The sequence below is a fragment of the Triticum aestivum genome, chromosome 2D (assembly GCF_018294505.1).
Source record: "Triticum aestivum cultivar Chinese Spring chromosome 2D, IWGSC CS RefSeq v2.1, whole genome shotgun sequence".
Classification (NCBI taxonomy): domain Eukaryota; kingdom Viridiplantae; phylum Streptophyta; class Magnoliopsida; order Poales; family Poaceae; genus Triticum; species Triticum aestivum.
The window spans coordinates 183127591-183139689 of NC_057799.1; the positions used below are offsets into that span (position 1 = coordinate 183127591).

Sequence of the window (12099 nt, forward strand, 5' to 3'; positions counted from 1 at the left end):
TCTGGTACTTCTTTGGCCCATCTTGTGTCTTCTGGTCCAGAAAAATTATCCAAAAAGTTTCGTTGCGTTTGGACTCCATTTGGTATTGATTTCCTGCGAAGTAAAAAACAAGAAAAAATATCAACTGGCACTGGGCACTATGTCAATAGGTTAGTCCCATAAAATGATAGAAAGTTGCTATAAAATGATTGTAAAACATCCAAGAATGATAGTATAACAGCATGGCAAACAAAAATATAGATACGTTGGAGACGTATCACGCGACGACATAGTCTGATCAGAGATCTTGTGTTTCCACCGGAGTGCATAAACTCATCGTTGAAGCCGTTTGTACCATCCGCCCTTATTCGTCTACCGACACCTCGATAGTCGGATACCTATGAAGGAGACAACAGAAGACAAAGATGTCCCATACGGCCTGCCTCCCGCTACTGTCGCACCACCTTCGATCCGACAACAACATGCTAAACATGACACCTCCGCCAGAGCCACCGTGCATCACCGGCCGCTAGCAGGCATGACTTGACGTCTCCATATAAGACGCCCTGCGTAGCATCCGCCGGTAGCGCATCCACCGGTGGCTTCACCTGCCGGCGACAGGCACCGCCCGAAAACTCCGAAAGAGGCACATGCGTCACCTGTTGAGCCACATCGAACCCGATCTGTTGATGGAAGGGACGTCCCATACCGCCACCAGCCTCAGAAGGCCGTCACCACCTCGAGATCCAGACTCCGAATCGCCCACACGATCCCAGAGTCCGCCGCTGTTGATGACGAGGGGCCGCCACCCCGATTCCGGGCGCTATAGGGAGGACCCACCGTCGCGCTAGCCGACAACAACAACCGCCGCCGCGATCCCGCATCATGAGCCGTCGACGCTGGAGGAAGCTCCAGCCGCCACACGCGTCCTGTGACGTCCCCGGGCGCGGGATCCAAGATCTGCCGCCACCATCGCCGCCACGAGGACCCACCATCTGGCCCATCATCCCCGGCGGAGGGGACGCCGCCGCCGCCATGTTCGGATCTGGGCCGAAGTCGCTGCCGTGTCCGCCAAGACCGGATCCGGGCCGGCCGCCGTCGCCGCCACCGGCCACGCCCAGCCCCGCCTCTATCCTCTGGCCATCTCACCCGCATCACTACAAACGCCTCCAGCAGGAGCCACCACGCCGCCATGGATCAAGGAAGAGGCCGCACCTCCGCGGATCTGGCGCCCTCGCCGCCGTACAGTCTGGGAAGGAGGAGTAGCCCTCCGCCGCCGCCGTACAGTCTGGGAAGGAGGAGTAGCCCTCCGCCGCCGCCGTCAAACGCATGGGCTCTGCCCGGCGCTGTCTCCCGGCGGCGGCGGAGGGGAAGGAGGGATGGGATCGAGGCGGCTGGGGGCTAGGGTTGCCCCCCCCCATCACCCTGGAGGGGCGAGCGACGAGGGGGTACGAGGGGGTCCCAACCAGGCCGCCTCCGCGTCTTACCATGCCACCTCCACGTCTCCTGTTGTTCCCGCCGCCGCCGCCATGCCTCCCCAAAATTGGCGCAGCGGATTTGTAGCCCCACGTCCTGCGACCACCACCGGAATGGAAGAGCCGGCGAGAAAGAAGGTTGCTTCCATTGGAATGGAAGCGTCGGATTATGTGTGTGATGATCTTGCAAAGTTTGTCATATTTTGTACTTTTGTTAAATTCATATGCATTGGGAGGAAACAAAAATGTGGATCGACTGCCGTGCGGCATCTGTCGGAGTTGGGTGTTTCTGGTGATTAAAAAAAGCTTTTTGTAAAAAAATACTAGGTGATTTAAAAGGTCTTATATTATTATTTTACACAGAGAGAGGATATTTTACTTCAATCACAATTTAATGATGTAAAATACATCATTTTTTCTTTTGAAAATGTAAAATACATCATCTATCAAGTCCAGTCCAAACCGTCAAGTTGTGGACGTGTCGTCGCTCGCCGTCTCTGACATGTTTATCCCCTTCGACTCCCACTTGACGCCTTCTGTTCCTCGCATGCTCCAAGTCTTCCGTTTCTTCCAGCAGCTTCTCCCCCTTCCCCACTATACTTCCAAGGAAAGGCGAGAACCCTAGCCTCACGAGCACCGCGCAGCGGAAGCCGCAAGAGATCCCGACCATCACCGCGATGCAGGCCCCGACGAACCCCCCCGTCGACCTCCCGCCGCTGGTGGCGCCGCCCCCGCGGGTGAAGGCGCCGACCCCGCGCCCCCCTCCGCCGGCTTCGCTCCAGCCCGACTCCCCGGGCGTCTTCTTCACCAACGCTGCCGCAGCTGCCCCACTGGGCTCCGCCCACCGCCGCATCGCCATCGCCGTCGATCTGTCCGACGAGTCCGCCTACGCCGTAAGCTGGGCCGTCGCCAACTACCTCCGGCCCGGGGACGCCGTCATCCTCCTGCACGTCCGCTCCACCAATGTCCTCTATGGCGCCGATTGGGGCTCCGTCACCCCCACATCCCCCGAAGACGACGCTGAGGTCGCCGCGCGCAAGATGGAGGAAGACTTCGACGCCCTCACCGCTTCCAAGGCCGACGACCTGGCCAAGCCACTCGAGGAGGCCAAGATCCCCTACAAGATCCACATCGTCAAGGATCACGACATGAAGGAGAGACTCTGCCTCGAGGTGGAGAGGCTAGGGCTTAGCGCGGTGATCATGGGGAGCAAGGGGTTTGGTGCGGCGCGGCGGGCCAGCAAGGGAAGGCTCGGGAGTGTGAGCGATTACTGCGTCCACCACTGTATTTGCCCCGTCGTGGTGGTGCGTTCCCCTGATGATGCTGTAGCAGAGGGCGGGGAGTCCGCCACTGCGATGGAGGCGGCGGTCGGTGCAGAGGACGTGCTGCACCCTGTGCCAGAGGAGGATGCTGAGTACCATGACGCCGCTGAGGAGCACAAGGGTAATTGTCTCTATACTTTTACCTCCGGCTTTGACTAACCACTGAAAATTGAAGTCAAATTCGATATGTTCGACAAATTCTATAGGTACAGTTGCGAACTTAGGCTACTATATGTCTAGCTAAATGCTACTTACACACTTATACTGAGCTTGACTATAGGATTTGTAAGGTTTATGCGGATTACACTTCATTAGTGTTAGTTTTTAACCAAATACCTATGTCTGATCCACAGGGTAATACATGAAGGGTTTTTATCAGTTTTGCCACTAGTTTTGTCACTCTACTCAATTTGCCATTAGAAGTTTCAACTAGCGTTCTCTCTACAAGTCACTGTAACCTGTGGGTCCTAGTTTTCAGTACACAGAGAATGAAATTAGAAGCAAAATAGCTTCATGCGCGGCCGCACGGGTGATCGAATCCCCGTGTGTCGTTATTTTTTCTTCTAAGTTAATTCTCTTTTGCTGACAATTAGGACCCAGAAGTTTTAGGGGAGCGCTGGCAAGTAGTGTCCATGGGTATTTTGGTCACTTCACCCTGGTCAATGGCCTTTGACCGAATGGTAATGGTGTCGAGTGGCATTTTTTAGCACACGCTTAACGGAAGGATGTCATTTTTGAGTAGTTGAAACTTTTAATGGCAAAATTGAGTAGTGTGACACAACTAGTGACAAAACTGATAAAACTCCTAGTTTTAATGCCTATCAATTGCTATCCTTGCATAGTTTGTAACTTCATCCAAATCTACTGTTCGATTTGAACTTACCACGTTGATGGACTAATAAGCTTGTGTTATTAGTGGTCAGACATGGGCTAATAAGCTTGTGTTATTAGTACGACACATTGGGCATATGTATACACACTACAATCGGAAATTGTATTTGCTGTCATTTTCAGCATGGACAGAAAGGCTATTATCTGTTGATTAGTATGTATGTTTGTTGCTTACCTGATTGATCATTTTGTAGTACATATTTGCTTTGATTTACATTTGAATTAGTTTAGTGTTATATTTATTAAGGCCTGCATACCCGGCTTGTTGGGCTTAGATAAAAATAAAGCTTGCTGGTTGGGATTCTTTCTCTCTCAAACACAAATGCTTTGCATCTTGATGCGTTAATAGAAACAAAATAGTTATATCACAAGTCTAGGACCAAGGCTGTGAGCACCACTGACAACCCAGCTCTAACATTACATTTCTCCCAACCTGGCTACAGCTGTTGGACACTGGCAGCACCTGCCAAGTGCCATTCCTGCCTTTGCCTGGTTGGTTAGGAGTACTACTCATCCTCGCCTCCTTTATTTTTGTGCTTAGCAATGGATTAATGCTTGGCTCTCTCTTCTGGCCTCCTCACCTTGTCAATGATGGAGATTCAAGCTTTGCCTTGTGGCTATTGCTGATAAAGCATATATTTTCTTTGGCCTCCTGTATTGACACCGGTACGAGTGTCACGTGCCAATTACAGGCTAACAAGCAGCTTCTACATGACTATCTATGCCACATATAAGCCCAGAACCAATCTCAGCTCAGCTGTGGCTTATCATTCATATGGAGCCTTTATGTCCCAACTCCAAACTAAGTCCTCCTTTCTGGTGCTTAATTTGTTGTATGCATGGTTACTATTCCACTATTCCATTAGGATTTCGCTTCGATCTCACTCCAAAATTTTCCGGGAAGAGGATGGGAGGGGAAGAGAATAGGAAGATGCTGGGGCATTGATTACTAGATTGTAATTGTACTAAGAAGTTGCTGGGGCATTGATTAGTACTCCCTCTGTAAAGAAATATAAGGGCGTTTAGATCACAACAACAACAACAACAACAACAACAACAAAGCCTTTAGTCCCAAACAAGTTGGGGTAGGCTAGAGGTGAAACCCATAAGTTCTCGCGACCAACTCATGGCTCTGGCACATGGATAGCAAGCTTCCACGCACCCCTGTCCATAGCTAGTTCTTTGGTGATACTCCAATCCTTCAGGTCTCTCTTAACGGACTCCTCCCATGTCAAATTCGGTCTACCCTGACCTCTCTTGACATTCTCCGCACGCTTTAGCCGTCCGCTATGCACTGGAGCTTCTGGAGGCCTGTGCTGAATATGCCCAAACCATCTCAGACGATGTTGGACAAGCTTCTCTTCAATACCCTTATATTTCTTTACGGCGGGAGTAGATTGTAATTGTATAAATTTAAATCGTACTATAGAAAAATTAGCAACAAGCCTTCTTAGTAACAGTCAGTTCTTAGGGAATGTAGGCAGGCCACCCTAGACACACAATTTCAGTTTTGAAAACTATTGGTAATCGAGGGTATTGTCATTTGTCTAGGGAAAGTATAGTTAAAAGGTTGGTCTGGATTGATTGATCCCACTTTATTCTGTAGTTCCACTTGATGCCTTTTGATCCTTGAGTATCAGACATCGGAATATGAAGGTACTGTGTCATCCTAGACACACTGTTTTACTTTTGAAATCGGTCTAACCAAGGGCATTGTTTGGGAAAAGTATACTTAGAATTTACTAGGTTATGTTACTGTTTGATCCATTCTCGTTGGTATTCATTATGTGCTTCAACCAGTGGGCTTTTGTTAATAGAGAAACTATAGTTCATCCCAGATTGCCAGTTGTGATTGTTTAATTACCATTACCGTTAACGTATACTTTGACAAAACTGGCTTATTTGTTGTGCCTCGGATGTAAAGAATGTCGCATATGATGTACTGTATCTGCTGTTATATACAGCATGGCTGCACATAAGTGCATTTCCCTAAATACCTAGGCAATAGTTGAGCATATTCTAATGCTGTTCAAAATCAAGGAGTTTATGCACGAACTTGTGATTATTAAGGGGACTAGCTAACATTTAAGATTATTATGCCTTTTTTATTAACTGCTACCATTTTCCTATAATAACAAGCCGTGATCAATGTTAGGCATCTGTTTCCTTGTGAATTATGGCATGGGAAACTGAAAATGCACTTGAATTTCACTAGCTTTGAGCTTTTTTCCTTATTTGTGATTTTTCTGGTGGCTGTAATTATAAGATGCATTGACATGTATCTTGTCAAGGTTCTGGGTTATCAGTTGAGCTAATACATACTGGTGTTATTTATGCAGATACTTGATTGGATCTATGCATCCATGTACTGTTGGATCCAGGTGAGCATAGAATTAAATGTTTCAGTTTGTTCTGTATGATCGGCTAGTCGCTTTAGGGTAAATTTTCGCTCTCTTGGGAGTAATTCGCATGTCCGTTTTTACGATGTTGTATCTTGCAACCTGTACAAAATGAAGACATCATGCAAATATAGTTCCGTTTTAACCTGTCATCCTTGTCTCTTCTTTATTTCCATAGGAAACAAAATGCATCTCTTGCACAAAAGTTTGTAAGGACACATATGCATGTCTTACTATTTTGTTCTTTAAGATGTACTTCCTCTGTAAATAAATATAAGACGTTTTAGATATTTCAATATGGACTACATACGGACTGAAATGAGTTAACAAATACACTAAAATTTGTCTATATACATCCGAATCAGAAAAGAGTTAGAACATCTTATATTTGTTCATGGAGGGAGTACATTTTGTTGTATAGGTTGTAGTGAGCTCATGAATATCCTATGTAAATAACAAATCAGATGTCCTATCTCTACTTGGCTTAAGACCAGCTAAGGGGGAACTCTGTAACTTAAAGATAAGTTTCCTAAGTAAGGTGGGGATCCTATCACTGAGAAAGAAGTATGGGATGCTATTTGCTTAAGGGCCAGCTAGGAACTATTGGTCCTTCCATGTGGATTGCTTAGCCCACATAACATTGTGTCAATGGCCCACATGGTCGTTTCATGCTCCAAGGCTCTGGAAAATCCAAGGTGGGCCTGGAGAACCTTATATACTCCTTCCGTTTCTTTTTAGTCTGCATATAAGGTTTGGTCAAAGTCAAACTTTGTTAAATTTGACTAAGTTTATAGAAAATAATATTGAGATTCACAATATGAAATCAATATTGTTAGATGCATCATGAAATTAATTTTCATATGATATAGCTTTAGTATTGTAGATGTTGATATTTTTTCCTACAAAATTGGTCAAACTTTACAAAGTTTGACTTTGGCCAAATCTTATATGCGGACTAAAAAGAAACGGAGGGAGTACTTATCATGTTGAAATCGAGGTTGAAGAGCTCAGTGGCCCCAGCCTTTGATACTACCTCTAAAGAATCCTAACCTTTAGCTAAAAGTGGATGTGTTTCATAAGGTCATATCCCTGACTTAGCTCCCTTGGATGTTCGTTTTCCCCTCCCCTTTGACCATTGTTAAAGAGTCCACCTTACCTTAACTCCAGTGTGACATTGTTCTAAAGGATCCCCGCCTCCAATATACTGGAATTTTGAGGAAGTAAACTTTTGGAGTAGGATTTTGCATTCAGACTGACAACAACTAAAAATCTTGTTTGCGGCGTAAAGGATCCCCGCCTCCAATATACTGGAATTTTGAGGAAGTAAACTTTTGGAGTAGGATTTTGCATTCAGACTGACAACAATTAAAAATCTTGTTTGCGGCGTACTACCTCTGTAAACTAATATAAGACCTTTTAGATAACTAAGATAGTGATCTAAAAGCGAAAGTGCCCTTCTCAGCTCGAGCTCATATGAGCTTGAGTGAACAGTAAAATCCAAAAAAAATTCTGATTTTTTTGTGGTAACATTTTACAAATATTTCCAATGCTTGCAAAGTTTCATCATGAAATGACATTCGTTGAAGTCGTGGGAAAAAAAAAACAAAATCAGCACTCCAAAAATGACTTTTTTAGAGCATGGTTTTTGGTTTTTTTGCCAAGTCTTCCATGAATGTTATTTTGTGATGAAATTTTGCAAGCATGTAAAACATTTGTCAAATGTTGACTGTTCACCAAGCTCATATGAGCCAGGGTCTTATATTAGTTTACGGAGGGAATACTTTAGCTGAAACAAGTCCTCAGTGTTTGCGTTCAGCCTCTAACTCTGTCTTTTTGTTTGACAGCATGTAAAGGTTCTAGCAGTCGACTGTTGGCTGAGTGCTACCTCGTGGTTTCTGCTGAGCACATTAGCTGTTTGTTAGACTTTACTGTTCATGTCGATCTGTGCTTCCACTCTGTTGTATTTGGTGAACATTTGTTCTCTAGAACTTTTGTGCTTCTTGGATATCAAATTATATGTTGCTGATGTGACAGTTTGACTACTTAGAGAACCACATGATCGCGCGCTATACTTACTCGGTTTTGCTAAACATCTTGCAACTGAAATTCATCTTCGATTGAACCGATTTTGTGGGGAGGAGATAGCGCCGAACATTGAGCTTGAGTCCGGAATGTTATCGGGGAGGACCTCATGAAAAGTGGGGATGATGTGGCTTATTGCAGCTTGCTGTCGAGTGGGAGGAAGAGGGTTCCCCGGTTGGGTTGGGGCGCTTCCGTTTTGACCCCTCCCTTAGATTAGGCAGCGCCTGAGCTTGAGCCGGGGATGTGGGCTCATGAAGACCTTGCCGGAGGCGGCGACGTGGTGACGCCGGACAGTGTCACCACCGGTGGGGTAGTGTGAGGGAGAAGCCTAGTACTTCCTCCGTTCCAAAATATAAGTCTTTCTAGAGATTCCAATAGGTGATTACATACGAAGCAAAATGAGTGAATTTACACTCTAAAATATGTCTACATACATCCGTATGTTGTAGTCCATTTGAAATGTCTAAAAAGACTTATATTTTGGAACGGAGGGAGTAATTCGCATGCTTATCGTATCTTTTGTGGAACATCCAGAATTTTCTTAATGCGTATCTTTATGAACAGATGGATGTCTCTGTTAGAGATTGCTTAAGTTTTAGTAGTATTATTCTCCGTATGGCCTTTTTTTCAACATGCCAATTTCATTGAGAAAGCCCTGAGAAATTGCAAATGACCAAAATTTATAAAACGACCATTGTCACTGGATCTAGCACAGCACTGAAGGTCTGTACCGCACGGTTGCTTCCCGTCAGCCAGGCCAAATGCTCAAAAGGCTGGCGACTGCATTGCTGTGATCCATTCTACTAAGAAAAGAGTTGCATCACTTAAGAGTATGATTTATTCTGAGTTAGAACGCGGCAACTGGGCTCTAGAATCTTCTGTTATTCAGATAATCATTTCCTTTAATAATTCAGATAGCCTTTTGGCACGTAAATATGTTGGAAGTATTCGTATGAATGGGCTCTAGAATGTTCTCTTATTCAGATAACCTTTTGGCACGTAAATATATACAGTATAGATATACGGAAAGTACTACTAGTATGGTGTCGTTTGCTACTGTTGTAAGCAATTATGACAAGTCTGGATTAGTTTATTGCAGCCTTTTGGTCTGGATTGGCGTTGTTTGGTTGGCCGGTTTGGAATTCTTCTCATGGTAATCAGTCCAGCTTGGATGTGCTGCGATGCTGGCATCGCCTCTCTTTTGTGTGTGGAACCTTTATCATGTTTTTTTCTTTGTACTCTGGAACCTTTATGTGTTATTTGCATGAAGATCCTAGCAAAATCACGTCATGTCTAAAACCTAGATGTGCGTTACAAAGTAGCTAGTGAACATATCCTTCATAACACTAAACTCCCTAGTCTTAAAGAGCCCACATTCAATTGAGGTCTCTAGTTAGAATTGGGTAACCCGATTTTGACCGCGTCAACAATTTATCAAAGTTCTCTCATTCAATTTTTGTATACAATATACTATGCTTCCTAATTTTTAAGGCCTCACGATTAATTGAGGTGTTCAATTTAGAATTTGGACATCCAATTTTGACCGAGTCAATAATTTCTCAAGGAGCTCTCCTATTCGATTCCTTTAATTCTCCATGTTCCCTAATTTGAAGCTCTTTCATGCAATTGAGGTATTCAATTTTGGATTTGGTATATGATTTTGACCGGGCTAACAATTTTTTAAATCAATCAGCAGCAACCGACCCACATCAATTCCACGCCCCCTCCCACGACCTAAAAAAACCCGGCCACCAAGTGATATTGTAGCATCAATATAGTACATGCTGCCACCGATGGAGAAATTTCCTCACATAAATATACATTGGTTAGTGGATAACACATAACTACATGAGAAAGGCCCATCAAATCACCGCACTATAAATAAAAATAAAACACACTCAATCATCTCCCCCACCGGCCAAACTAAATATTTAATCAGTTCCAAAATATAAGGGGTATTATTTTTTGGAAAGCCAAATTTCTTTAACTTTGATCAAGTTAAGATAAAAAGTATCGACATCCACAATATTAAAGAAAAAGTATGGAAATTGATTTCATGATGAATCTAGTCATACCGATTTAATATTATGGATTGATATATTTCTCTACAAATTTGATCAAATTTAAAATGTTTGACTTTTTGAAAAAGTAATACACCTTATATTTTGGAAGAGAGTGAGTATCTTTTTTAAAGAAATCCAACAACACCATCGCGCAGCAAAGGGTGCACAACCCTCCCAGTCTTCATGAAATTTCCTATTCCATCGTTTTAGATATCCAGTGATGCAAAAAAAGCAAGGACTACTTTCCTAATATTTCTGTTGTAGTAAATCCATGAGAACAATGAAATCTCTTGAGCGGCGCAAAATTTCAGAATTTCCATCATGTCCAGTAGCCGTGAAGAGGTCCAGTTTTAGACATCTCTTTCCTGTAATCTGCAAGGATGAGGGTTTCCTTATTAGACACTCCCTCCTTTCCGGTTTATAGGGCTCAATTCAAAAATCTCACCAACCAAGGTAGATGGTGAGTGGTGGAATACTTTTTATAGTTTGCAAAAGCACCTAATTAATGCTTTTGTTTTTCTCAAAAAATTATGTTTATAAATGCATTAATTGCATGCATAAAGTACATGCATTGGTCAATTTTCTCTTAATACTTGCATGCAATGATTTAATGCAACTTGAAACCTGAACATGTGATGAAAAACAATCAAATTGAGCCTTATAAAATGAAAAAAACTAAAATTTTAAGTGGCCATTAGCCGGCCTCCCAGCGATCGAGAAGGAGACGAATGAATGCTCTTGCTGCAATTCTGTGAGCAATCAGCGTCTATTAGGTGTGCATCTCGTCATTATTCTTTGTTGTTCAGATATGTTTAAAAAACTTTCTTACTCTCTCTGTTCATTTTTATAAGACCTTGAAAACATTTCAGACAATGTACAAAACATTTCATTTTGAGTTGTCTGAAATGACTTACAAAAATGAATGGAGGGAGTAGATTCCTTTCTGTTTATCAGCGATCATGATCCATTCCAAGCCCCTCATCTCCAGCTCAACTCGCACTTTGTGTAACAGAATAATTGACGTTTCACATTCTCCACCCCTTTTCGGGGGCGAATCAGCGTTCATGTCACCCACCTGCCCTCTACGTATTTGACTAATTGTGGATCATCAGACAGCACGTTGTCAGCATGGGCTCCTTCATTAGGATAATAATTTGGGGAGGACGCATTCCGCTTGTTCCATCACGCCATGTGACTTCCTGCTTCTGTTGTCGCGCCTACGGACGAATTCAGAATTGGTTGGTTATTCGGAATTGGATCAACGCAACTTTGGTGGCAATGGTACCGTCATATTTTTTACATCGTCGACAGTGACGAGTAAAGTACGAGCAGTGCGGGCAGGCTCGTCCGACAATTGTCTCCGGGAATTCAGAGGGAAAAGGCATACGAGAGGGCAAAGGCAAACACCACATCCATAGCTTGGTCCTTGTTTGGTCCATGACAACGACGACCATAATGGAGATCATGGAGGAGAAAGAAAACGACGACGACGACAACCGCAAAGACAATAGTAACACGTTCTCTGTTGGCACAGTCAAAACCGCTTGTTTGTCCATAAAAAAACCGCTTGTTTGTCCATCAAGGGCATCATCAGCTTGACTCTCTACGAGAGATTAGCTCTCGTTGTTTATCTGGCCCGGTAGCTCCGGGTTTCGATGCAGAGTTGCTGAACAATTTTATTCTGATAGATATGGAGTTGTTGGTCATGGGTATAGACTTGAGAAGCCAGGAGGAGCTAGATTTCTATAGGGCGTGCCATATGATATCCATGGGTATGGATATAAACTGGCCACGAGCTGCTAAGTTTGGGGTTGTTTATGCAGTGAAGTCATTGGATATATATAGAACCCGTCCGCGTCCTTGTCCCCCGGATAGCCGGTGCATAGCG

The 12099-nt window shown here is 44.1% G+C and overlaps 1 protein-coding gene across 1 annotated transcript; it reads left to right on the forward strand.

Moving 5' to 3' along the window:
* Positions 1–1992: 1992 nt before the first annotated feature.
* On the forward strand, positions 1993–8108 carry LOC123052446 (universal stress protein PHOS32). Its single transcript, XM_044475624.1, has 3 exons — positions 1993–2897; positions 6007–6048; positions 7911–8108. The coding sequence occupies exons 1-2, from the start codon at positions 2132–2134 to the stop codon at positions 6012–6014; spliced, it is 774 nt and encodes a 257-aa protein (XP_044331559.1). The 5' UTR covers positions 1993–2131; the 3' UTR covers positions 6015–6048; positions 7911–8108.
* The last annotated feature ends 3991 nt before the right edge of the window (positions 8109–12099 follow it).